Genomic DNA, 25,219 nt, shown 5'->3' with positions numbered 1-25,219 from the left:
TTGGAACCGTGAACATTTCAACGCTTGAGCGGCGTCCACGTTTGTTTGGACATCATCGTTCAAAGTCGATATCGGACCCGACACGACGACCCGATAAGGACCAAGCACTAAGAGCGAGCGGCGCTAAATAAGATTTCGAGATTCGTATCCGCTGGCTACCATAGTCTGTCGCGCTTCGAGCGCAAGCAAAACTCGATCGTCTCGACGCTTTGGATTCTGTCGACGTACACCGCTTAAGTAAGTGGCGTTGACACGGCCTGGCGCTGGCAGAAGCTGCATATGTGCACAAAAGCATGCGAACAAACACTGTATATTGCAGTGTGTACTAGTGTCGCACACGGTATTACCGTCGCGCGATCGCCAAGGGCGCCTCGTTGAAGCCCACGCTGGACCAGGGCATCGTCCCACCGCGCCCACTGGCAACTGGCAATAGACATATTTCGTTGTGAGAGTGTCTGCATGCAATATATGTATTGGTCGTTTTAGCATATTGGTCGTTTTAGCAATATACTAACGTTATATTACGAATATGGACTAGGCATTTGTGTACAGTACGACGCACCTGGATGCACGGGGTGTGGGTGGGCAATCGATCCGAGTTCGTCCGGATTACACACGCGCCTGTTTATCCGGATGGCACAGTAATATAAATTCCACAGCGTGTTTATTGCCGGTCCGATACAAACCCAAGGTAGTCACAGACACGTTTCTTCTTGCGTCGCAATAAAAATGCAAAGTCGCACGCTGATTGGCCAACGCGCGCATGTTCTTACCATACTCACCGCGAGTCCCTTGCTCGGGAGCGGTATCCGGATAATATCAACTGTGAGAGGTTTCATGGGACTGACGTTCCGCAGGCCAACCGGTTCACTCCCGTCGGACCGGGCCTGAAAGCCCTCAACGCCATGCGCTTGCGCTCAGTTGGCACCAGCGCGCCTACGAGGCCCGTCCTGAAGAGCCCCAAGTTGCGCTGCAGGGGATCGGCCAAGACGACGCTGCGCCGGCGTCGCGTGCTACTTTGGCTGGCTTGCAACTGCGACTACAGTTGGCGCCATATCCCTACCGCATACTGTCCCGATAATACCGCGCGACCTGTCTCGTACGCCGCAAGGGCAATCGTGGGCAGGGTGGGTGTCTTGCTTGTCGCGCGGTTAGCGGCGCTGCGTGAACGCAGCGTCCGAGGGTGGCGGTACGAGAGCTTGAACCGGGTTTTGAACCGAACCGGTTTGCACTGGCGCCTGCCGTTATCCGGAGGGTTCCTGTAGCATTTGATATCTTGAAGTCCGTGGGCGACAGTATATTGACGCCAGCCAATCTCCCGTAGTCGTCGTAGAGCTCATGGAGTACCAGGTCTCATGGGGCGAGGGCTCCTTGGGGCTGACGCTGCGTCCGGACCTCGGCGAGGACATGCCGCCGGTCGTCGGCCGCATCACGCGCGAAGACTCGGCAGCGGCCAAGGCCGGCGTCGCCGTCGGCCACATGCTCGTGAGCATCAACGGCATGGATACCGCGCGGCGCGGGTACGACGCGACGGTCGAGATGCTCAAGACGATCCATCGGCCGGCGATTCTGCGCTTCCGGATACCCAAGTCGCTTCTGACACTCGGCGCGCGCAACAGCACAGGCGCCGAATTGGACCGTCGGCGCGAACACTCGTCGTCGTCGTCGCACCGCGAGTACCGCCGTGGCGTCTCGAGCGCCGCCGCTTTGGGCACCTCGCGCGGCGAAAGCTACCGCATCGAGCGCGACCGCGAGCGAGAACACCGCGAGCGGGAACACCGGCGGCGATCAGAGCGCGACAGCGAGCGCGAGCGGGCAAACGCCGTCGTGCTGCCGCCCCCGGTCCTCGCCCACTCGTCGTCGACGTCGTCCGAGGCGTCGACGGTCTCGGCCACCTCGTCGACGTCGGCGCCGGTCAAGCCCCGCCGCGAAACGTACACGGTTGTCTGGACCGAGGGCCCACTCGGCATGATCTTCCGGCCGGACGACGACGACTGCCACATTCCATGCATTCGAAAAATCACAGGCAAGGGCGTCGGCACGAGTGGCATTGACCGCGCGCGCGTCGGCGACATCCTCCTCGTCATCAACGGCCAAGACACCAAGGAGATCGGGTTCCGGTCGTCGATCTCGCTCCTCAAGTCGATCACAAAGCCCGCGGTGCTCAAGTTCAAACGCATGCGCCGGCGGCCGTCGCGCAAACGCGGTGAAGAGGCCGAGAAGCCGTCGGTGGCGTCGGTCGTCCTCGACTCGGCGCGCCCGAACGTCGTCGACACGAGCCTCTACGACATTGTGTGGCGCGAAGGCGAGCTTGGGCTCAAGCTCAAGCCAACTCCCGCCGACGTTCCCATGATCTCGCGCCTCACGGGCCGCGGCAGTGCCAGCGGCCTCCACAACGCCCACGTCGGCGACGTCCTTGTCTCGGTCAACGGCAAGACCGTCGACGGCGCCTCGTACACGGGCACGCTCCGCCTCCTCAAGCACACGCCCAAGCCCGCGATCTTGCGCTTCCGCCCCAGCGCCCGCGAAGTCGACCCGCCCCGCGCCGCGACGCCCAAGCGCGAGCAGATCCCGCTCGACGTGGCCAAGCAGCTCGTCGCGACGTCGCAAGGCTTGGACCCGCTCACCGACGCGTTTGCTGGCGTCCTGCTCTCTGAGATTGTCGATGGCACAAAGGAGGCGCATCTCATTCGCGTTGCAGCCAAGGCGTACGTGGCGGCGCAGGCCGAGAAGAAGCGCGGTGAGAAGAAGGAGGCGCTGACCCGCGCCGAGCGGGAGGCCCAAGTGCTGGCCGAGGCCCTCGAGCGCGTCAAGGAAGAGGCCAAGAAGTACGAAGAGTACCTCGCGCTGCAGCAACGCGAGCGCATTCTGCGGTCGGCGACCGAGAACAAGCCCGTCGAGGTCATTGGCCAGCAAAACAACATGCTCGCGCAGCTTGCGTCGGTCATCACGCCGTTCCGGCGCGAGAACTACGAGACCGAAGACGAGAGCTTTGCGGCCGCAGCTGAAAACAGCGCGGCGGACGACACGGCGTTCGACCAGTACGACATGATGCGCCAGTCGATCTTGGAAGATCTGAGTCACATCACCAAGACGGCGCTGCCGACGAAGAAGGCGCGCAAGACGTGCGCCGAGTGCCACTGCCTCGAGTCGCTCGCTGTGCCCTTCTTCCTCGACGACGACGGGCAGTGGTACTGCACGAGCTGCTGGGAAGCGTTCTACGGCGAGCCGATCGTCGTTGCGGACAACGCGACTGTCCACACGACCATTGTCGAAGAAGACGAAGACCAAGACGAGGCGACGACCGACGAGGCGCCTGCGCCTTTGCCAAAAGGTGGCCTGTATCGCCGCCCGAGCACGCGCGAAGACCTCCTGCACAACGAGGTCGAGGAGCGCAACGCGCGTCTCGAAGCGGAGAAGATGCTCCACGAGCTCGAAGAGTTGCGAAAAAGCGGTGGCAACCCGGTCCACCACTTTAACGGGCACCGGTCGTCGAGTTCGAGCGACCGCGACCGCATGGAGCGGGAGAAGCGCGGGAAGGAGGAGCTCGCGCGGATGCTCAAGGCCGAGGAGGACAAGGCGCGCGCCGATGGCAAGGAGGAGCTGGCCCGCAAGCTCCAAGCGCAGCGCGAACGGTCGGACCAAGACCTCCAGTCGATTCGCATGTCGGCGGGCGACGACCCCAAGGCGGTCATTGAAGAAGGCGACGAAGCGGCCGACGATGACGACGCGCCGTCCGAGTTTGCGCATTTCTACAAGCCCGACTTGCAGCGGTCGCGCTCGGACAGCCACATGAAGATGCGACAGGTGTCGACGCCCGAGCCGCCGATGCGCAAGACGTTTGGCAACGACGATAGCCACCGGTCGCCGTCCAAGATGAGCGTGAGCAGCTTTGACGACGACGAGCACCACTACACGATGGACGACGAAGATGAGGAAGAGGAAGACGACGAGTTTGACAAGGACGCCGAGCTGCTTCGGGCCCGCGAGGAGCAGAACTTTGCAATGGCCAAGCAGCTCGAAGAAGCGCACGAGGTCGTCAAGCAGGCGCGCATGTCGATGATCATGATGGGCGACGGCGACATTGCCGAGTTTACGGGCCTCAGCGACGACCAGATCAACTTGTTCAAGAAGCTGACGATGGAGGCTGATGAGCGCATGTCGATGCTGGACCCGAGCAAGTACGACGACTCGGATTCGGACGAAGAAGAGGAAGAAGGCGACGGCGTCTGGATCTAACGTCACGCACCTTACTATATAGCACGCCCAGTAGACGACGATGGCGCGATACCACTCACTTTAAATGATAGTACTTTAACACCATATGCACACACTTGACACCATATTCGCACACATACCGGGCGACGACAGACGAGCTAGACGCACCGCCGTGCGCAGGCCCGGCGAGTGAAGATGAAGGAAATTCCTAGTCCCTACTGGTGCAAAGTCTATGTTCAACAAAGATCACTCGAGATACGTTCATGTAACTCTATCCAAGCGCGTTTACATGGGTGGATCGAATCGATCTTCCGATAAGGTCAGAGATTCCTCTGTCGGGTGGCCGAAGAACAGGAGCCTGCATCCACGCTATTCCTCCTTGAGTATTATGTGGCCCATCTCTCTGTACGCAAAGCCATCTCGACAAACAAGCGCTATCGCCCAAGCGATGCTCGATGCTCGATCGATCGAGGTATACCTGTGAAAAAGCCATCTATAGGGGTAGGTGAGGTGAGGTTAGGGGATTTTTTCGCTTGGCGGAAAAGCGAGATTGCCAAAAGCATGGAAAGCGCATTTTGCAAGTGTCGATACGTGAGAAGAATATGCTGCGGCCCAACATCCACCTCGAGTGCCCGCCGTCGGCGCAGCTCGGCATTCAGCTCGTGGGCTCGGCCGACGGCGGCATCGTGCTCTCGTACGTCGACGAGAAGGGCCTTGCGTTCCACCACGGCGTGCGCGAGATGGACTTTCTCATCAACATCAACGGCTGCTCGGTGATTGGCACGACGGCGTATGACGCGATGGCGTCGATCATTGCCTTTCGCGACGAGCGCAAGGTCGCGTTCACACTCGACTTTATGTCGGCGACCACATGTAAATCGCATGGCGCGTCGTCCGTCGAGCTCGAAACGCGCTTGCCCAAAGTACTCTACGACGTCATTTGGACGGTGTTTGACGGCGACTTCAACTTTACGCTCGGGCGCGTCGGCCACAACGTTCTCGCGGTTCGCAATCTCGTGCTCGACGCGCGCAAAACCGCGATCGGCGGCCACCATATGCGCAACGGCGACGTCCTTTTGCGCGTCAACGGCGTCGAAGTGTCGCCACGAACAACGTCCGAGGCGTGGGCGCGCAAGCCAGTTGTGCTGCGCTTCCGCCGACCGCTCCTGAGCGACAAGGCGGAGGCCGCCGCCAACATGATGGACGCGATCAAGGACTTTCAGGCACTCATTTCTCAGTGCAGCCTCGGTGACGAAGCCGACGCGGCCGTCTAGGCCCACAACAACTCCAAGTAAACAATACGAAAGCCAAATGGACACCACAACAAAATGCGAAACTGCAAGATAAATTCAACCTAAAAATACAGAACAAAAACCATTTGTGTACAATTAACTTGGTCGGGTCGCCATGTTGATGGCAAGGGTATCGGCCAAGATGGGCGACGTCGGATCGGCATATTTATAGCATCGCACGTCGCGCGGTCGCGGTCATTTGTCCTTTCTTTGACTATGCAGGGCTGGCGGTGGCTGCCTCTGCTGCTCGGCGCCTTCTCGGCGCAAGCAACGTATACGGGCGACGGCACGGCGTACTCGAGCGACTGGGTCGGCGGCAACTGCGGGTTTACGTCGCTTTGGGGATCCAGCAAGAGCGCTGGCCAGACGTACTTTGCCGCCATCAATGCGCCGCAGTGGGACGATGCGATGAACTGCGGCCGGTGCGCGCGCGTCACGTGCACCAGCGCCGCGTGCACCGGGTCGTCCGTCGTCGTGCTCATCACCAACCAGTGCCCCGAGTGTCTCCATGGCTCGCTGGATTTTTCAAACCAAGGTACAAAAGTGCACTCTCGGAATTGATAGATTGATACTAAGTCGTGACGTAGCCTTTGCAGCGCTCACGGGACTCGACCCGACACGCGTCTCGATCGCGTGGGACTTTGTGCCTTGTTCCAACGACTTTGTCTCGGGCCCGATCGAGTATTTTGTCGACGCAGGGTCCAACAAGTTTTGGGTCGGACTGCAACCGCGCAACTTTGGTATGCCAGTCGCATCGTTTGAAATCCGAACGGCCAACGACGACACGTGGCACCTCTTGGCGCCGCCGTCGGCCAGCAGCATCACGACGTTCCTCTTTATTGGCGAGTTTGCGTCCGCGTTTCCGCCGGGTCCCTTTGACGTGCGCGTGACGTCGACGGATGGACAAGTTGTCCTCGATACACTTCCGGGTCTCGCCATCGGTCAGACCCTCGTAGGCACCAACCAGTTTGCTGGTACCTCGGGTAGTAGCCCAAATACATTGCCCCCGGCGCCAGCACCGTCCGCTGCCCCAACGCCGACCTCAACACCAATGCTAACATCACCACCAAAGACACCACCACCAACGACGACGACGACCACTTCGACCCCCTGCTCAAGCCCCTCCGCGACGAGTTCACCGACGTTGACGACGACACCCGTGGCCTCGACGCCACCAATGACGCAACCTCCCGCCACGACACTTGAAGAAACGTGCGCCGATGCCACATATGCCTGGTCGGTCTGGCCCGGTGGGTTTGCTCTCTACGTCTACCTCACGGCGCAAAGCTCGGGTGACGCAGGCCCGTGGCGCATTGACGTCCGCGCAGCTCACGTGGCGTCCATTTCGGATACGTGGAATTGCATGGCGAGCGCCGAGAACGCGTCGACAGGGACGTGGACGCTGACGTCGGAAGCGTTCAACACGGCATTGCCGTCGGGCGCCAACAGCATCGGCGTCCGCGGCACGTCGGTCAACACAACGGCCAACGCCTCGGTCGTCGACGTATCGCTTTCGATCGGAGCACAGTCAACCTGTGTGGTGCCTGTGTTGGCCGTCTCGCAGCCCGTTCTCACATCGCCTGTCGCATCGCCCGTCGCATCTCAAGCATCGCCGATAGCTTCGCAGGCATCGACGACGACCTTGACGGCCGACACCCGCGCCATGACGTACAACAGCCCGGCGGTTGTGTTTGGGTTTGTCGTCGCTGGGGCAGCGACCGTGGTAGCCATCGGTGTCCTAGCGTACACGCGGCGCCTCGCCCGCCGCGAGCACGACGAGAAGCTCAGTGCGCTTCTCACGCCGACGCACTTTTCGCTCGCTACGCCCATCACGGTCGCCACGCTGTAGGACTCGCGGCTTATGCAGTCAACCAACCTTTTTATACGTTCGTTTCGATTACAAGGGGGCTTTTCCACGCTTGGCACGCTGGCTGGAGCGCGGTGAAGTGGCGTCGTCCGAGTCGGAGCTACTACTAGACGCGTCGTCGTCGCTGATCTCGCTGCTGTCGAGGGAGAGGCGTGTCGGATCATCCTGCATACCCAGCGCGATCTCGTGCTGGACCTGCGTGATGAGATCGTCGACTTGCCGAGCGTGTGGCGCCGCCTGTGGGCTCCCGTCCTCGCCGCTCATTGCGTACTCGAGGGCGAGGTCAATGGCCGACTCGACGGCGACGTTGCGGCTGCTGCTCACAGGGCTAGGGGTTCCGCCCCGGAGCTTGGTCAGTCGTGCTTCCAGCGACTCGAGCGGTGGAGCGCGGCTGGCCTCGTTCTTCAACGCTGCAAAACGGAGCTCCAAGTCCGACTTCTTGGTGCTCTTCTCGGCCCGAGCCTTCTCCACCTGGAGCGAATCGGCGAATCCTTGCAGACGGTTCAGCCGCTCGTCGAGGTTCGTAGGAATTGGTGCGGGTGCTGGCAGTGGGCCCGCGATGTCATGCTGCGAAAAGGGTGCGTCGTTAGCGGAGGAGACCAATGGTGGCGGCGGTGCTGTGGCGGTGGCCGGCGCCAACGTTGTTGTCGCTGGTCGAGGGGCCATCAAGTCGTCGATGATGGCCTGGATCTCATTGCATTTGTCAGCAATGAGCTCCCGCGTCTTGTTCATTGGCAGCTGCGGATGCACTTGCGTGAAGCGCGCGTGGGCTTCTCGGTACGCAGCGAGGGCACCAATCGTGTCCGAAGCGTCCTCGCAGGCCTCAGCGTTCGCCAAGCTCTGGAAACCGTCATTGATCGTCTCGCTGAGGCGGCGAGGTGTTGGCGCCGCGCTCAATGTAGCTGGGAGTTCTGGCAGCTCAAGCGGTGCGGGTGGCACAGGAGTCGCAACGACATGTGGCTGCACCTGTGTGTTGAGGAGCACGAGCTGCAGCCACTGGTCGCGCTCGGCCTCGGACCCGACGTAGAAGCGCACGGAGACCGTCGCCGCGGCGGTAAAGTACTTGTTGGCTTTGCGCACGCTGTCGAGCGATCGACCCACAAACTCGAGCATGCGCTTGGTCGCGTCGTCGCTGGCGACTGCGGACGCGTGATGGACGAGCAGCGCGTGGTCCCGGTACCGCAGCAGTAGCCCCGTCGTGGGCTGGCCTGGCGGGACCGGAATGTCCAAGCTCGCAAGCTCCACGGGCGAGAGCTCGAAGGGCTCTTGGCTCCAGCGTGTGAAGCCGAGCGTGCTGCCCTTGGTCCATGCGACGCCCCCTCCCATGGCAAGCCAGAAAGGCCAGAATGATTCAGCGATGATTCAGTCGGTTGTGATTGGCTGAAAAGCCAGCCAATCAATAGGCGCGATCTGCCTGGGATGCCGATCCAAGCTCGCCACGCCAGCTCGGCCAAGTCGATTAACCATAAAGTCGATTAACCATAGTGCGAAGGGACCCAGAGAGCGCTGCAGGCCAAAGCCACCTTGGTCTTGGTGCTGCGGCCTGCTGCGGACTGTGCTCATAGGGCATCTGCCACATGGAGCCCGTCCGGTCAGCATGAGCTTGCGCTCATTGTCGCAGTCGCACTCGAGAAAGGCCGACGGGATGGCAGCAAATCGCATCGATCGCTGCGTTGTCCGTGTCCAGATGGCATCGGTCGAGTACCGCGCATCGCGGATGTCCTGTACCAGTCCAGTGGCGCTCTGGGGGATCTTCCGAGCTGTCACAGCCCCGCTTTCGAGTTCACGCCTGCTGTCGATGCTTGTCCATACACATATCGTCCTCTTCTCAAGGTCATGGACTCCGCGCAGACAAACTGTCTTGCATGGACTGCAAGTGATGCAGTTGGTTACGTGATCGCAGTGAAACGGCAGTCGCATGTCGGCGGCATGAGCCGGTTTACTTGCGTCGAGAGCGACCGCGTGCTCTCGCTGCTCAGCGAGGCCGTCGAGAAGCTGCATTTGCTATCGACGGTGCCTGCGCCAACGCAGGACGTCAACAGCAACCACCTCGCCGCCGTTGCGCTCAAAGCCGTGTGCAGCCAGCTCGATAGCGACGCCGCCTTCGCGCTCGAGAACCACTTCCTCGCGGAAGATGACTTGCTCACGCACTTGACGCAGCCCGATCGCGTCGACCTCTCGTCCGAGGAGGGCGAAGCGGCGTTTGGCTTGGCCAAGGCCAGTACCCGCGCGCTCTGCCGGGCCATGTACCGGCACGCGCAGGGCACCAGTGTCTTATTGGTATTGCTAAAAAGCTTAGTTGGGCGATGGACGCGGTGGCACTTGTAGGCTGAGCACAAGAGCAACCAGCACCACAGCAACAACAATGCGCCGCCAACGGGCCTCTCGGCCTTTGCGGGGCATGTGGCCGCGGTCCGGGACCGCGTTCGCATCACGCTGAGCACGTCGGTCGAGGAAGACGAGGTGCACCGCGCGCTCCTGAGCGACATGAAGGTCCGCATCCGCGAAGCCGAACACGACTACAAGCAAATGCTGTTTGAAGTGCGGGCGCAGCACGAGGCGCGCGACGCGGCGAGCCGACAAAATCTCAAGAAAATTCTCGCGCTCAAAAGTGACATTTTGTGTATTTTGCAATTTTCAAATGTTCTCGTCTAGCGGAGCTCCACGACATCAACCATGGCACCGAGCAAGCAAATGCGCTCATCGACCAAGACGCCAAGCAAGCCGAGTTTGGTCTCCTCAACACATTTGAAGAAGATGTACGAAGCGACTTCATTTTCGTCGATATTCCGGTGCTGTAGAACGCACGGCTCCGCGACGAAGTGTCGACACGCAGCGTCGCCCAAGTCCACGTGCAGGACCAGCACCACTATGTCGAGACGGGCCATCGAAAGAAGAAGCTCAAGGGCGCCGTCGAACTCGGGAGCCTGCTCGAGCGCTACGACCAAGACCTCTTTGCGCTGCAAGCGGACATCGACGCACTGCGGTCCGCGACCGCGTCGGACGCCGCCGAGATCGACCGGCTCGTCGAGCACTTTGCCATCATGGATGAAAACGACCGTCGCACGGCCGCTGATGTGGCGCGCTGGGACGACGAGCGCAAGGTGATCGACCCTACCCCTACCCTACCCCTCCGGATCGTTTGACGGTCCTGCGCTATTAGGTGCGCGAGTCCAAGGAAGCCCTGGCGTTCCGGTACATTGCCAAGATCCAAGCCCACTTTCGCGGGTACCGCACACGACATCAGCTCAAGGCGGCGCAAAAGAAGAAGAAAAAGAAGAAAAAAGCCAAAAAAAAGGCGCCAAAAGCCACGCGGTAAAATGTCTTGAAATCAAAATCACATAAATTCTACTGCGGCACGCGGTCGGTCTTGGCGCGGCGCTGGGTGGTCGTGCTGTCTGGGGTCGGACGGTCCGGAATCGTCGCCACGGGCGCCTCGTCGTTCGTTGTCGGCGGCGGCGTGGTCTCGAGCGCCGTTGGCTCGTCGCCGCCTTGGCCAAACTCGTTGACGCGCGACTTGTCGACGCGGTAGATCCAGCGCTGGTAGAGGTACACAAAGAAAATGATGTCGTCGCGGAAGCACGCGAGGCGGTGCATGATCGGCATCGTAATCACAAACGCAAAGAGGTCGTCAATGAACGTGTTGAGCGACTTGTACACCATGGCGCGCCACGGCAGATGCGCGACCGACTTGAGTTTGTAGTTGATGTAGAGCTGCGGCGTCATCATGATAAAGCCAAACGCGTACACAAAGCTCGTGAGGCTCGAGAGCACCCACGAGTACCAGCCCTTGTGCTCGGCGTAAATGAGCTTGTACAACGAATAGCCCGCGAGGAGCGGGTACATGATGTACGACACATGCGCGACGGCGACGCGGTCGTGCTCGGCGGTCGACGACGATACGTAGTTGTCTTCGCCAGCAAACACGAGCTTGCCGTCGGCGTCGCGGCTGATCTTGATGGCCTTCTTGATCTTCCAGAAATCGAGAACGACGCCAAGCCCCGAGCTGAAGAGAATCATCCACGACGTGTCATTGTCGACGAGGTAGAGGAAGATGACGAGGTGGAAGAACGCGTTGAGGACGACAGTCCGGAGACTGAGGCCTTCGAGCGACTTTTGCTTCTTCCAGAAGCTCACATCGTTTTTGAACGCGAGCATATCAAAGACGGTATGGAGAATCGACACGACAAACGTGACTGCGAGCAGGTACGGGTTGGTGTCGACAAACATCTTCTTCATGGCGTCCGTGTCCCGCTTGGAGCTCGTGCCCATCGATTGCTGCATCTTGAACGACTGGTCCATCTGATGGTAGAGGGCAAACTTGGTCATGCCAATGGCCGCAAACTCGACCTCGAGCGGCAGGCTTGGCACGCTGCTGTTGATCGGCAAGAGCTGTTCGTCGAGGAGCCAAAACTCGTTGAGGTGCAGTACCGGGAGGTAGTTGCCCGAGACCGGGTCCACCTGAAGGTACGGCGCCACGAACGGCTGCGGCGGCTGCCCGCGCGCGTACACCGAGTGGTCGACGAGCACGTGGATCGTGAGCGTCGGCTTCCAATGCGAGACGTACGTCGTGTCTTCGTCGATGACTGCAACGTCAAGGTTGACCTCGGCGGCCTCGTCGGCCTGGCGCTGCCACAAGTTGCGCTGCTTGACGATCTTGGCCCGCGGACGGTACGTGTTCATTTCGACGCGCTTGTAGACCGTAGCGAGTTCGTCATAGTCTACACGCTTTGTGTGAGCGCCTGAGGTGCAGGAAGTAGAGAAATCGAGGATATTACTTTCGTCGGACGGGTTGGGCGAGTAGCCGGCCTTGGTGAAGAAGACGTGCGCGTGGAGCGTGCCATTGTTGAGCAGATACGGCGTCATGGTCCAGTTGAGATTGACCTTGTGCTCCACAGGCACCTCGAGAAAGCCGTAATGGACCGACGAAAAGTCCCAGACCAGCGACGCCTCGTCGTCGTCAAACGAAAACGTCGGCGACGGCGTAGCGTACACTTGGATGTTGGTCAAGACGCCGTACGCAAAGGTGTTGCGGTGCCCTGGCAGCGGCTCGTTGGTCGGCGTGAGCGGCGAAAACTTGGCGAACGGGTTGAGCGTCGCGTCAAACGCCTGGATGCTCGAGGGCGACGGCGCTTGAAAGCCGATGGACGGCCCCGTCATTGGCGCGGGTGCCGTCGTCGTCGGCGTATCGGCGCTGCCCCACAGCACGGATGTGACCTTGTTGACGCCGTACCAGATGAGGCCGGCGCGCACGATCGACGAGAACCACGAGCTCTCCTCGTTGTTGGCGGGTGCTTCAGCCATCGGAAAGGCAGAGTCACTCGAAGCCACGTCGCTACTCCGGATACCGTGCCACTTCCGGATACGAGTTTGCCCTTTCCACAATTCGCGCCAAAACACCTGACCCTGAACATCGACTCGGTCGACGCGCGTACCAACACAGCGTCTTCACAGCTCCACCTCAGGGAAGGAAGCCCACGGAGGAAATGAACTTTCTGGGCCAGGGTAGGGTAGGGGTAAGGCTTTGCGCATGGCAAACCCAAATGAAATGAATCCTTCCAGCGTAGCTACAACGCAAAACCCAAATCAAGCGTATCTATCGATGTTTGGTGCAACCGCCGTTGTTGGCTCGAAGCGACGGTCTCTGCGACCAATCGCTAATCACGGCACCGACAGAGCAACACCAGTTCTCGATTTATCCGCCCGCCAGCAACACTCCATGAAGCTGCTTTCGTTCCTCTTCTTTGGCACCTTGGTAGCTGCCGAGCAGATGCGGGTCAGCACCAGCGCCAGCACAAATCCGAACGTCAAAGGCAATGGAGACATATCCAACGTCTCCTTCAAGAACAGCGGCACCACCAGCAACGCGCAGCCGGCAGGTCTCACTGGCGGCACAAGCAACTCCAACGTCAAGGGCACCGGTGACCAGTCCAAGGACATTTTCAAGAACACTAGTGGCAACACGAGCGGCACCACCAGCAACGCGCAGCCGGCAGGTCTCACTGGCGGCACAAGCAACTCCAACGTCAAGGGCACCGGTGACCAGTCCAAGGACATCTTCAAGAACACCGGCGGTAAAAGCAACCCCGACGTCAAGGACGACGACGACCAGTCCAAGGACATCTTCAAGAACACTAGTGGCAACACAAGCGGCAACCGCAAAAACGACGCGCAACCGACGAGCTACACAGGAGCTAGCGGCACGAGCACTGGTGCCAATACTCAGGTAATGCCCGACAGCACTGGCAAGAGTGTGAAAGAGGGCCAAATCACCAAGAGCGGCGCCGATGACCAGTCCAAGGACATCTTCAAAAACACCGGCGCCACCACGAGCGGCGCCACCACCGGCAACCGCAAGAACGATGGCACCCCTCGCGCTTTGCGTGGCTAGACAACGTGCACTATCTGTCTGTGCGAGATAAATCGCGTTAGCAATAAGCGTAGAAACAATGGATGTCAAGTGCTCTCTATATTGTGTATTCTAGTGTCTATCTACAGGTGCAGCCACGGACAGTAGAGCTCTTGGCTTTGCCAGTACGCTTCAAAGAGCGCGTAAAAGCGCGGGTGCCACTCGGGCTGTCGTCGCATCTTCTTCTTCTCGACCCTCCACGGCTTGCCATAGCTGCCATCCGGCGATGACGAAAAGTGCGTCACGTACGTGGCGTTGATGCGCGCGTCGACCGAGTCGAAGTCCAGCGTCAGGTTCGAGTTCAAGTGGCCGTTCAGCACCACGTAGTGGCTCGGGAGCACGCCGCGCGCGTCCGGCCACATGGCATTGAGCACGTCCATGTCGTAGACGGCCATCGCTGCAAACTGCGTCGTCACCGCGGCCTGCAGCTGCGCAAACGCTTTTGACGACGGCCGCAACACGAGCAACGTCGACGCGATCGTGGGCGGCGGGCGGTAGTACGCTCTCGGCGCCCAAAACATCGCAGCGTCACTTAAGTCAAAGAGGTGGTCCAAGTTGCGGTGCAGCCATGCGTCCGAGTCGAGGTAGATGACTTTGTCGTAGCCATAATACGCAAAGACGCGGAGCTTAGTGAGGGACGACGACCACGTAGAGTGCTTGGCATTTGTCTGCACCCACGGCGACACGAGCTGCAGCGTAAGCGTGCCGTCGGCTTCGAGCGCGGTCAGCGTCGCGTCGGCCACCTTGTCAGTTACCAAAAGCACAATCTCGATCGAGGAGGGTGTTCCGAGGCGCCGAATCTGCTTGGCCATGATAAGTGCATTGCAGGCCGTGACCGTGTCGGTGGCATATAACATGTACGCCACCTTGTCGCGGCGCAGAGACGTGCTGGGGTGACGCCGGCGCAGCAAGGTAGCCTCGGATGTCGACTTGCTTACGATGGAAGCATAGAGCAGGAGCAGACTCGTGGCCATGAAGAGAAGGCCCAGGAGCAACAGGCGCAGCGACCGCGCTGGCCGCGATGCCATGGCTGACATTGCACTTTTTACGTTTTAAATGTGTTTAATACAGCAATGTTGTATTATACAATTCATGAAGCCACCACGCATTCGATGCCATTCAAGTCGGCTCGGTGGACGAGCAGAGTGACAAACTGTCGCTCCGTCTCGTGCATCGCTGCGAGTCGCTCGATGTTGCGTCAAGTCACTGCGGGATACCGACTTTGAGGCAAAAGCATTAGGCCTCCAGTGTTTAAAACAGTGTATACTACATAATCTGCGTGTTCATTGGCTGGCCGGAAATCTAGTCTGTCGTTGACGACACGCAAGACCACCAAGGAATAACGTTTAACAAGGCGAATGTCCGACCGCGCATCAACAGCCAAACCACGCTAGGTTGGCGGCTTGTTCGTGAGGCCGTAGCAACTAGATCCTTGCAGCGCTGAGCCCCGTTGCTCACGTTGGGGCAAGCGAGCATCCGCTCTCGCGAGTCCTGTGGTATCGCACATGGGTCGTCGTAGCAACCCAGTCGCGTTTGCTCTGCAAGCCATCGCCTCGAGGACAGCGTCCACGAAAGGCGAGCCACGCGGTCCCTCCTCTGCTCCACGCAGGGCCACCGTGGTTGGGCTGCAGTCAATCGCGAGCGTTTCTGGTCGGCGGGCGCCGAATTCGGTATCTTAATTTTGGCCAATCACAGGCGATGTGACGTGAGGCGTTCATTTTCACTTTGACGCAAGCATGACCAAGTCGAAGGCCGCCATTGCCCTGAGCCTCGCGAGCAGCCTCGCCGTCGGCGCCGGCCTCGGTTTCGCCGCTGCGTCCAAGAAGGTGGCGGCCAAGGCCGCGCCGGCGCTGCCGCGGCTCTACATCTACGACCACTGCCCGTTCTGCGTGCGCACGCGCATGATCTTTGGTCTGAAGGGCCTGCCGGTCGAGCTCGTCTTCCTCGCCAACCACGACGAGGCGACGCCGATCGGGCTTGTCGGTGCCAAGGTCGTCCCGATCCTCGAGACGCCGTCGGGCCTGGTCATGCCCGAATCCATGGACATTGTCCGCTACGTCGACGCCACCTATGGCGAAAAGGTCATCTTGGCCGAGGCCGACGCGACGCGGGCCGACCTCAAGGCGTGGATCAAGGACTCGGCCGAGTGCATGCGGTACCTGTACCACCCGCGCTTCCACGCGACGCTCTTTGCCGAGTTTGCGACCCAAGCGTCGCGCGACTACTACAAGAACAAGAAGGAAAAGACGATCGGGTCCTTTGACGACGCGATCACCAACAGCGCCACGTACGTTGCGCAGCTGAACGCGTTCCTCTTGCAACTGGAAGCGATGCTCAAGAAGCCCCACTCGGTCAACGAGACGCTGAGCTACGACGACATTGACCTTTTCGGTCGTCTCCGTGGGCTCACGATTGTCCAGGGCGTCGCGTGGCCGCCCAAGGTCCGTGAGTACATTGAGTACATGTCCAAGGTCTCGGATATTCCGCTCCTCGACACGCTCGCCCGCTTCTAAGTCGCCCTTTTGCCCCCTACCTTTAGCAATTCAACACGAGACTGCCATTTGGGGCACGGTACTTTTCTCATGTCCTCGAGTTGGACAGGTCGAGAGGCTTTGGTCTCTGCCACCTCGAGTCCTAAACAACACCTGGACTCGTAGCTCATTCACGGTATCGAGCGCTAACACTGACGCATCATGTATCTCCAAGCCTTGACGCATGCGCCAGTATTGCTCGCACCTCCATCGACGCATCCAGACGCCACATAGTCATCGCCGATGCTAGCCAAGGAAGATGCAATTCGATGTATGCATTGTTAGATAAAAGTAGTACGTGGTGGGTCAAGAGACTAGGGTTCGTAAATGGGCACGGTCTCCTTGTTGTACTGGTAGCGCGCGGCAGCCAGCACGATGCGAGCGTACACAAGGTGGAAGGGCACGAGCGCATAGTGCATGGCGCGGGTCGGTGCGAACGTCGTCGCGTACTCGACCGAGCGGCCGTCGTCGGCCACGTGCAGCCACGAGTGGCCGCGCGTGTCGTCCGAGAGCGCCCACGCGAGAACGACCTCGTCCGGCGTGCGTTCGACGACGCGGAAGACGACAACGGCGTCGTTGGGCTCAAACGCGAGATTCGCAATCGCATCGTCGGTCGTCGCGCCGTAGCCGAGGAGGCGCAGCACCACCCGCTCGGCCTGAAACACGGGCGACCGGAAGAAGCAGCTCGCAAACTTGGCCAAGTCGACCGGTGCGTCCATTCGCGCCGTCAACACGTCCACATGCGCAGCCTTGTAAGGCGCGAGCGTCGGCGTCGGCTGAAACTGGGAGGACGCTGACTTGACGGTGAGCTGCGCGTAGAGAAGGCCCGTGGCCGTGAGCGTGACGCCGAGCGCAGCAAACGAGCGCAGCGTGGTCGACATGAGGAGTTTGGAGAGTGGGGAAAAGGCAAAGTGAGTTCAATTCGGTGAGCCATTGAAAGCAACATCACTCTGGAACAAGAATGAACATCGTCGACGATTTTTGTGCTGATCGAAGCAGCATCTTGTGCTGGTTGCAAACCTTCTCGTACACTCGGCGCAGACGATCTTCAACTCGCATAGACGACGATCTCCAACACGAGTAGCGTTGTAGCATCGGTATACGGCCCAACGCCGTTCATTTGGACCGTAATCGCCGCACTAATCCCGCAATTCGGTTGTCGCTGACAAGAAATATCGACAATCTGTGCGTGGGCACCCTACGGAGGCAGCAACGATGAGGTCCACGGCGTCCAAAAATCCAAGGTACATCAACACGGCGCATGTGACGTTGCTGATGTGAACGAGCGGCCAAAGGAGCAGTGATTGAGCGCTTGAAAACGCCCGAGACATTGCAAGCGTGTTGCTCCGCAGTGGTCAAGCCGATGTACAGGCCGCTGACGCAGTTGCCGTCGATGCGACTTGTCAATCTTTCGGGTCTCGAAAGCGGCGTATTACCTTCAAGAGGTTCGTCGCGCCACCACCAAACATACCGACGTGCCTGCAGCTGCTGGACATTTGTATTGGGTTTAACGCTCTCACTCGCCTGTAGACTCTTCATGCGTTGGCGAGGAGTGGCCACCTGACGATCCTGAGGATGTCCGGTCGCGTGGTGAACCGGTATGCGTCTCGAGCTTGCGATCGCATGGAAGGACGTGACGTGGCAGGCCCAGCGGTCGATGGCCAAACCGGTTACAGTTAAAAATAAATGCCAACCGGTTGGCATCGTTGGTGATTGGTTCCCGCAATGGCCATTCATTTGCTGGCTGCGACCGTGGATCCATCAGCATCTCTTGAAAATGGCCCAGAAGCTCAGCAGCGCATGCACGCGGGCGCAGCGGTGCCTTGGCATCACGGCCTCGACCGACGGCAAGTCGCTCTACGAGGCGCACGGCGACGCCATTGTCGCGCGCAGCGCCAAGACGGGCGAGATCGTCCAGTACCTGCGCATGCCAGCGCCGGAAGGGCCGCCCGAGCCGCTCTCGGACTTGGAGGTATTGCGCCGCCGCATGCGCGACACGCACCTCAAGGCGCACTTTGAGCGCCTCTACAAGAACCCAAGCGCCGACAAGCCGGACGCGACCCGCAAAGCGCAGTGGGTCTCGCGCCAAGTGGCGAAATACGCGATTCCGACCGACGTCCGGAACCACGTGAGTGCCTTTGCGTTGCACCCGACGACGCCGAGCCAGATGTGGGTCGCGACCGGCGACTGCCACTTGCGCCTCTGGGACCTCGCGACCGGTCAGATCCTCGCGGACCACAAGCTCAAGGACCCGATCGTGTGGATTGCCGCCATCTCGCCCGAGCTCTTGGCGATCACGCTCAACACGACGGTCCGGTCCGACCAAGCGGGCGCGTCGCAAATGTGCCGCGAAAAGAAGATCAAGGCGCACGCAGAGCACAAGGGCGAGGCGCCGACGTCCAAGAAGGACTGGTCGGCGGCGTGGACGGTCAACCTCCACCCGCTCGAGGCGACGCACTGGAACATCCAGCTCTTCGACACGGTCAACGGCTACTACGAACGCAAGGTCATGTCGGGGCAAAACAAGCCGTTTGTCGGCGCAGCGTACCAGCCGTCGTCGGTCCCCGGGATGGTCGGGTCGATCGCCGCCGTCGGCGGCAAGGAGCTCCAGTACAGCCGCATCTACAGCCGCCCGGCCGGCGACGACGCCTCGCGCGACATCCAGACGCGCAGCCTGCGCTATAACCGCTACATGACGAGTGTTGCGCTCCACCCGACGCGCGACGAGGTCGTCACCGGCGACGTCAACGGTCAGATCCAGGTGTGGCGCTCCCTCACCGAGCACATGGTGCCCGAGCCGACCAAGCTCCATTGGCACTCGCACCCGGTGGGGTCGGTCGCGTACTCGACCGACGGCAACTACGTCGCGTCCGGCGGCGAAGAGTTTGTGTTTGTGCTCTGGCACCTCGAAAGCGGGAAGCGCACGACGATCCCGCGCTTCCCCGCGTCGATCTCGTCGATCGTGACGCGCGCCGACGGCGCCGGCTACTACGTCGCGACTGTCGACAACTCGATCATCTACTACAAGCACGTGGCCGACGTGCGTGCGTGGCACGTCGGTGGCCTCGCGCGCGTCGGCCTCCCGAGCAAGAAGACGCTCATCAACGGCCGCCTCGCGCTCGAGCCGTGGTCGCAGACGCTCGCCCTTCAGGGCGCGTCGCTCGTCGGCAACGTCCAGCTCTACGAGCCGCTCCAAGACCGTGTGCTCCGCACTGTGCCGCTCACCGAGCGCAACCAAGTGTCGGCGGTATGTCACGCTGACTTGTCATTTTTTTGCGATATGGAAACGTGGAAACTGTGTAGACGTTCAACGAAGTGCCGACGCGGACATTTGCGACTCACATTGGCTTCTCGAATGCGACGCGCACGATGGCGACCGTCGCGCGCACGCAGGACGAGTCGGTGCTGCGGTTCTGGACGCGAAAGACAGACGGGTCCTTCGTGGTCAACACGGACGTCGACCAGCCGCACGGCTTGGGCCGCGTCATCACGGCCATCGGTGTGCACAACACTCGCATCGCGACGGGCGACGACCACGGCGAGGTCCGCGTCTGGGCGCTCAACGACGGCGTCTGGTCCTGCGCGAGCATGTCGCAGTTCCGCAAGGTGCCGGTCGGCGCGATCGCCTTCTCGGACGACGGGTCGCTGCTTGCGATCGCGTACGGCCCGCTTCTCACGCTGTGGGACCCCATCACGAACGCGCTTCGGTCCGTGCTCTCGTACCCCAAGGAAGCGGTCGCTGACATTGCGTTTGCCGGTCCGTCGTCGCCGCTTCTCGTGGCGCGGACGTCGGTCGGCGTCTACGTCTGGTCGCTCCTCACGTGCTCGATCGTGTGGTTTTATGCGATCCCGTTCACGTGCATGAGCCTCACCAAGACGTCCAACTCGAGCCAGCTCCTCCTCGGCGTCAACACGGGCTCCAAGGACAAGGCCGTCGGACACCTCTTTGTGTTTGACACGGCGTCGTCGATCCCGACCGCCATCTACCGCGTGCCCGGCGTCGTCATCACCGACGCGCTGTTTTACAAGCAGCACTTGCTCGTCATGGACGCCTACTCGACCGTGCATGCGGTCGGCGACGCGATGCTCGTGGCCTCGCTGCCCGCGACGATGGAGGAAGAGTCCAACTCGATTCTCCAGCAAATGTACGGCGCGTGGACGGTTCCGGAGGCGTCGACGTCGTCGCGTTTGAACAAGGAGGACGCGAGCAAGGCCGGGAATGGCGGCATGTTTGCCGCGCCGTCGCACGTGCTGCCGCCGCTCCGGTCGCTCTACCGGTCGTTCTTGGACACGGTGCTGACGAAAGCCAAGGAACGCGCGGCCAAGTCGGTGCCGACGACGGCGCCGTTGAAGCGCACGACGACGGACGAGACACCGGTGGCGTCGACCAAGAAGGCCAAGGTCGACGACGAAGCCCCCGAAGCCACGTACGCGGCGCTGAAGAAGGTGTTTTCGCAAAAGTAGAAAGGCTGGGTATTAATAATAGAAGAAAATCTGTTTATTTCATAAACTCTGCCAGACAAAAATGGTATGCGCATCGCATCATAGATACCACGGACGCCTCCACAGCACTTGCTCGCTTCGTGCGATAGCGTTGCCAGGAAATATTATTTAAATGATTACAACCATTTGAATGAATGTATTTGCTTGGCGTTGAGCGCCATCTGCCGTTCGGACCCTAGCGCAAACACAGATCCGCGACGCCAAATCTGACAATTGAAATTTGAAAAATCCAGTGTCCAACGGAGCGACCAGACAGTGTCCTTACTTTTTGAGGCAAATAGAACCGACGCCGCGCCGGTGGACGGTCGTACCGGCAGCTACTACTCGTCGACGTGTCTTCCAGTCGCGGCCACAGTGTATTTTGTCTATCGATACGATGTGTATAAAGTGCTTTGGCTATCTCGCATGTTCGATGGAACGAGTCGGAATTCCACTGTGCCATTTCCGTAGCGAAATACAATTTCAAAAGAAATACAGGTATACATTATCCAAATGATAAAAAAGAAAGCAGGACGAGTTTCCTTTGGCAAGACAGCACGAGGCAATATGATTGGCTTAAAAGCACATTGCAGTAATCTTTTTAGCCAATGAAAAGCGGCGAAAAAACCTTCTTTGGTGTTTGACACAACGGCAGCTCAGCGGACTGCAGCATTCGAGCAAGACCGGGCAACATGGCAACGAAGCGCTACAAGGTGGTCCTGCTCGGCGAAGGTACGACCTGCGGACGACGGCGCGCTCATGGCGACTAGGCCGCGTCGGCAAGACCTCGATCCTCCTGCGCTACATCCGCAACGAGTACGACGACCGCCAAGTGTCGACGCTCCAGGCGTCGTACCTCGACAAGAAGCTCTCGGTCGAGAACCAAAACGTCCAGCTGTCGCTTTGGGACACGGCGGGCCAAGAGCGCTTTCACGCCCTCGGGCCAATCTACTACCGTGACGCCGGTGGCCAACGAACGTGGCCTCGCATCTTAAACCATGCTGTGTATAGATGGTGCGCTGCTTGTGTATGACATTACCGACGACGAGTCGTTCAAGAAGGTCAAGACGTGGGTCAAGGAACTCCGCCGCATCGTTGGCGACGAGATCGACATTGCGATCGCTGGCAACAAGATTGATCTCAAGCGCAACATCAAGGTGACCGAGGCCGACGCGGTCGCGTACGCCAAGTCGGTCGGCGCGACGCATTTTTATACGTCGGCGAAACTCAACCGCGGCCTCGACGACGTGTTTGTCGACCTCGCCAAGCGCATGCTCAGCCGCGGCGGCGCGTCTCGCTCCAAGAAGAACAAGGCCAATGCGTTTGTCGCCGACGACGACGCGCCGACGCCATCGGCCGCGCCCACAACAACTACGTCGGCGGCGGCGATGGACGCACGCAACCGCGACGGCGCGCGCGGCAACACGATCCAAATCGTCGACGACCACCGACCGACGCGTGGGTCGCCGCACCACGGTAGCGCCAAGAAAAGTGGTTGCTGCTAAGACCGTATTTACACCATACAAAAATGACGTCTGACGAGGCTAGCATTGTGTTGTTACGAGTCGCTCGAACGACTCGTCGCCGTTCAGGCGGCGGCGTCGTCGGTGATGTGCAGCGCGCGGAAGTACTTGGCCTACAGCAGACAAGGATAAGACGACTGGACGAGCGAAGGCAGCGGACAATGTGCGGGCCAGCGCTGGCGAGGCACGCATCCAGCACGTCATCGCCGCTCAGGGCATGCGCCACAGACGACATGGGTGGCGGCGACGGCGGCGCAAAGAACGACGAGGTATCGGAGGGCTTGAACGCGCTGATGGCGGTCGCGTCGACGACGTTGGCACTCAAGTCCACTTTTTTCACCTAACCCGCGCGATAGTATCAAGTTGATACAGACCACACGGTACTTGTTGGTTGTAGATTTTTTCTTCGATCGTGTCGTGGCTCACGAGGCGGTAGACGTGAACGTCCTTGCGCTGCCCAATGCGGTGGGACCGGCACATGGACTAGACATGACAATTTTGTCCATTGTCTCGAGGCGAAAGACAAATTACTTGGTGGTCGTGCGACGGGTTCCAGCTCACGTCAAAGAGCACGACGCGGTTGGCGGCGTGGAGGTTGATGCCCTCGGCGCCGGCGCGCGTCGAGACGAGGAACACATCGACGCGGCTCGACGGGTTCGAAAACGTCTACAGCGTACATGACAATAATGGACATCGCGCGCAAGACGCACCTCAATGTAGTCCATGCGCTTGGACGACGAGACACTGCCCTCGAGGAGACGCCACGACGGCGCTTGCTTGCTTGGCGTGACGGCCTTCCGGCCTTTCTTGGCTTTGGTCGGTTTCTTCTGGGTCGTGGGCGCTTTCATGGCGTCCAGTGCGTCGATGAAGCGTGCGATTTCGCGCAGCGTCGAGACGCTCTGGGAGAAGACGGCAATCTTGTCGCCAACGGCCCGACTATCCACGCGTTGGATACGCCTCCATAGGATCGATCCATCGAGACAAACCTTTGGTGCAAAAGGGCGAGGAAGACGGAGAGTTTGCCGCTGTGGGCCGCGACACCAGGCTCGTATGCGTCGGCGTCGAGGCGCGTCGCCCACAGCGTCGTGGCCGGGTCGCGTTCGATGCGCTTGCGCTTCTTGACGGGCTTTGGCTTGGCCGAGAGCACGGGCTGCCAGTCGTTTAGCTCGTCGGTCGGGTCCTTCTCGTCGTCGTTCTCGTTCGTCTCGTTGAGAAAGAGCCGGGTGCGAACCACGTCCGGGTGGTTGACGAGCTGGAGCAGCGTCGTGTAGGCTGTAAAGAGGTCCCACTGCTGCTTGGTCGCGCGGTCTCGCTCCAAGAACGCTACGTAGAGTTCGTGCTGCAGCGGCGAGAGGTGGCAGTGGATGATCCACTCAAACTTCTGCGGCAAGTGCGCATTCAGAAGCGCTTGGCCGCGGCGCAGCACGACGGTCGAGAGGCGCGTCGTGAGCTCCGTCGCCTTGGCGTCGTCGCCGTCGAGAATGGGCTTTTCATATGTCGACCGAAACGACTCGTACGTGCCGAGGAACCCCGGTAGCGCAAAGTTGACCATGCACCAGTATTCCGCGAGTGAGTTCTAGTCGGTGTAATCCCCTACACTCGAAAAAATATATAGACTAAATACCTGCAACGGGTAGCCCGTGAGCACGATGCGGTGGGGCGTCGCGATACGCTCCAGGCACGAGCAGAGGATCGACGTCGGGTCCTTAATGCGGTGGCCTTCGTCCAGAGCCACCTAGGCCATTTCTCGTTGCAGCATGCCCGCCCAGCAAATGTGACGTACGAGACTCGGCCCGGGGTTGCACAAGAGCGACGAGAGCTTGCGGAGCGCCTTGTCCATCGCAAGCTGGTGGCGGTCGTGGATCTCGACCACGCCTTCCTTCATGACGGTCGTCGCTTCGAGGACAATGTTGTCGGTCGTTTTCGTCGGGTTGAGCAGCATGCGGTACATCTCGTAGCCGAGGATGAGGACACCGCCGGTCGCATGCCACTTTTCGAGCAGCTCGATGCGGCAGGCCGGGCTCGACTTGTGCTAACAGAACTGAGTTGGCGACACGCGATGCGGCCGAGCGTACGCTGCTGGTTTCCATGTAGAAGAGCGGGCAGTGAGCTAGCGTGGTCTCCTTGAGCCATTTCCGAAACTCGAGGACCCAGTTCATGATGCATACGGTCGGGCAAAGCACGAGCGCTGTGCGCTTTTCGCCCCTACGCCTGTCGGGTGAACAAGGTACGAAGATGGTGCTCGTCGTACGCAGCGAGGCCGTCGGCGAGGTAGCTCTGCAGCGTCGTGATGAGCTGTAGCGTCTTGCCGAGACCCATGTAGTCGGCGAGGATACAGCCACGCGACGCCGCCAAGTGCGTCGTCATGAAGCGGACGCCGTCGACTTGGTGCGGCTTGAGCACGTTCGCGATCTCGTCCGCGACCCAAAGCTCGTCGTCGAGCTCGACACGGCCATAGTCGTCAAGCGGCTGAGCGCGCAGCACGGGCGGGTCGGGATGCAGCGGGACGTCGGCGTCCTCGTACAAGTCGCCGTCGCAGATGCACGGCAGCATGAAGCAGAGATCGCACGGCGCCGTCGTGGTCATGAGGATGCTGCGCAGCGCTGCGAGCTTCTCGGCCTGCTTGACCTCTTCCTCGGTGACGCAGACGCAGGGCAGGAAGCCGCAGGTGCAAGCGTCTTGGTCGGCCATGGCTCTCGATTCCAACGACACTGATTGGCGCCGCAACGACCAACACTGTGGTTTCCTCTGACACTCGATAGATTATCCATTTCAAGAGGTTTTAACGGTGTTGCGATCTTCCGGCATGGTGGCATGGCGACGGTGGCTCGAGATCGCTGCTGGAGCTACTAGCTTGGAGCGTCGAGCGCTCGACTGCGCTTTCGTGGCAGCTACTC

At 60.1% G+C, this 25,219-nt stretch overlaps 13 protein-coding genes across 13 annotated transcripts; 8 read left to right on the top strand and 5 right to left on the bottom strand.

Annotated features, from left to right (window-relative positions):
* Positions 1 to 1,228: 1,228 nt before the first annotated feature.
* Positions 1,229 to 4,351, top strand: SDRG_00254 (hypothetical protein). Its single transcript, XM_008605722.1, has one exon. The coding sequence runs from the start codon at positions 1,339 to 1,341 to the stop codon at positions 4,237 to 4,239; it is 2,901 nt and encodes a 966-aa protein (XP_008603944.1). The 5' UTR covers positions 1,229 to 1,338; the 3' UTR covers positions 4,240 to 4,351.
* Positions 4,352 to 4,820: 469 nt separating this feature from the next.
* Positions 4,821 to 5,580, top strand: SDRG_00253 (hypothetical protein; the record flags this gene model as incomplete). The annotated part of the gene is made up of 1 exon (XM_008605721.1): positions 4,821 to 5,580. One exon carries the CDS (start codon positions 4,821 to 4,823, stop codon positions 5,490 to 5,492), a length of 672 nt encoding a protein of 223 aa, XP_008603943.1. The 3' UTR covers positions 5,493 to 5,580.
* A 146-nt stretch (positions 5,581 to 5,726) lies between these two features.
* Positions 5,727 to 7,359, top strand: SDRG_00252 (hypothetical protein; the record flags this gene model as incomplete). Its single annotated transcript, XM_008605720.1, has 2 exons — positions 5,727 to 6,045; positions 6,098 to 7,359. 2 exons carry the CDS (start codon positions 5,727 to 5,729, stop codon positions 7,357 to 7,359), a joined length of 1,581 nt encoding a protein of 526 aa, XP_008603942.1.
* Positions 7,360 to 7,369: 10 nt separating this feature from the next.
* Positions 7,370 to 8,729, bottom strand: SDRG_00251 (hypothetical protein). The gene has a single exon (XM_008605719.1). It carries the CDS (start codon positions 8,701 to 8,703, stop codon positions 7,408 to 7,410), a length of 1,296 nt encoding a protein of 431 aa, XP_008603941.1. The 5' UTR covers positions 8,704 to 8,729; the 3' UTR covers positions 7,370 to 7,407.
* A 577-nt stretch (positions 8,730 to 9,306) lies between these two features.
* On the top strand, positions 9,307 to 10,696 carry SDRG_00250 (hypothetical protein; the record flags this gene model as incomplete). The annotated part of the gene is made up of 5 exons (XM_008605718.1): positions 9,307 to 9,657; positions 9,706 to 9,988; positions 10,033 to 10,136; positions 10,179 to 10,481; positions 10,541 to 10,696. The coding sequence occupies 5 exons, from the start codon at positions 9,307 to 9,309 to the stop codon at positions 10,694 to 10,696; spliced, it is 1,197 nt and encodes a 398-aa protein (XP_008603940.1).
* On the bottom strand, positions 10,663 to 12,721 carry SDRG_00249 (hypothetical protein). Its single transcript, XM_008605717.1, has 2 exons — positions 12,156 to 12,721; positions 10,663 to 12,098 (listed from the first exon to the last, which is right to left on the bottom strand). Exons 1-2 carry the CDS (start codon positions 12,679 to 12,681, stop codon positions 10,726 to 10,728), a joined length of 1,899 nt encoding a protein of 632 aa, XP_008603939.1. The 5' UTR covers positions 12,682 to 12,721; the 3' UTR covers positions 10,663 to 10,725.
* Positions 12,722 to 13,021: 300 nt separating this feature from the next.
* Positions 13,022 to 13,825, top strand: SDRG_00248 (hypothetical protein). Its single transcript, XM_008605716.1, has one exon. The coding sequence runs from the start codon at positions 13,097 to 13,099 to the stop codon at positions 13,766 to 13,768; it is 672 nt and encodes a 223-aa protein (XP_008603938.1). The 5' UTR covers positions 13,022 to 13,096; the 3' UTR covers positions 13,769 to 13,825.
* Position 13,826: 1 nt separating this feature from the next.
* Positions 13,827 to 14,827, bottom strand: SDRG_00247 (hypothetical protein). Its single transcript, XM_008605715.1, has one exon. The coding sequence runs from the start codon at positions 14,821 to 14,823 to the stop codon at positions 13,870 to 13,872; it is 954 nt and encodes a 317-aa protein (XP_008603937.1). The 5' UTR covers positions 14,824 to 14,827; the 3' UTR covers positions 13,827 to 13,869.
* Positions 14,828 to 15,515: 688 nt separating this feature from the next.
* On the top strand, positions 15,516 to 16,360 carry SDRG_00246 (GrxB family glutaredoxin). The gene has a single exon (XM_008605714.1). It carries the CDS (start codon positions 15,523 to 15,525, stop codon positions 16,297 to 16,299), a length of 777 nt encoding a protein of 258 aa, XP_008603936.1. The 5' UTR covers positions 15,516 to 15,522; the 3' UTR covers positions 16,300 to 16,360.
* Positions 16,361 to 16,592: 232 nt separating this feature from the next.
* SDRG_00245 (hypothetical protein) lies at positions 16,593 to 17,198 on the bottom strand (the record flags this gene model as incomplete). The annotated part of the gene is made up of 1 exon (XM_008605713.1): positions 16,593 to 17,198. One exon carries the CDS (start codon positions 17,196 to 17,198, stop codon positions 16,632 to 16,634), a length of 567 nt encoding a protein of 188 aa, XP_008603935.1. The 3' UTR covers positions 16,593 to 16,631.
* An 854-nt stretch (positions 17,199 to 18,052) lies between these two features.
* SDRG_00244 (hypothetical protein) lies at positions 18,053 to 20,844 on the top strand. Its single transcript, XM_008605712.1, has 2 exons — positions 18,053 to 19,564; positions 19,621 to 20,844. The coding sequence occupies exons 1-2, from the start codon at positions 18,095 to 18,097 to the stop codon at positions 20,779 to 20,781; spliced, it is 2,631 nt and encodes an 876-aa protein (XP_008603934.1). The 5' UTR covers positions 18,053 to 18,094; the 3' UTR covers positions 20,782 to 20,844.
* A 593-nt stretch (positions 20,845 to 21,437) lies between these two features.
* Positions 21,438 to 22,346, top strand: SDRG_00243 (Ras-like protein Rab-21). Its single transcript, XM_008605711.1, has 3 exons — positions 21,438 to 21,531; positions 21,570 to 21,764; positions 21,811 to 22,346. Exons 1-3 carry the CDS (start codon positions 21,492 to 21,494, stop codon positions 22,302 to 22,304), a joined length of 729 nt encoding a protein of 242 aa, XP_008603933.1. The 5' UTR covers positions 21,438 to 21,491; the 3' UTR covers positions 22,305 to 22,346.
* SDRG_00242 (hypothetical protein) lies at positions 22,300 to 25,028 on the bottom strand. The gene is made up of 10 exons (XM_008605710.1): positions 24,574 to 25,028; positions 24,398 to 24,527; positions 24,106 to 24,354; positions 23,947 to 24,057; positions 23,309 to 23,898; positions 23,033 to 23,258; positions 22,854 to 22,988; positions 22,707 to 22,805; positions 22,483 to 22,662; positions 22,300 to 22,435 (listed from the first exon to the last, which is right to left on the bottom strand). Exons 1-10 carry the CDS (start codon positions 25,011 to 25,013, stop codon positions 22,388 to 22,390), a joined length of 2,208 nt encoding a protein of 735 aa, XP_008603932.1. The 5' UTR covers positions 25,014 to 25,028; the 3' UTR covers positions 22,300 to 22,387.
* Positions 25,029 to 25,219: the final 191 nt, after the last annotated feature.

Source organism: Saprolegnia diclina (assembly GCF_000281045.1).
Source record: "Saprolegnia diclina VS20 unplaced genomic scaffold supercont1.1, whole genome shotgun sequence".
Lineage (NCBI taxonomy): Eukaryota > Oomycota > Saprolegniomycetes > Saprolegniales > Saprolegniaceae > Saprolegnia > Saprolegnia diclina.
This window is presented reverse-complemented; position numbering and strand designations above follow the sequence as displayed.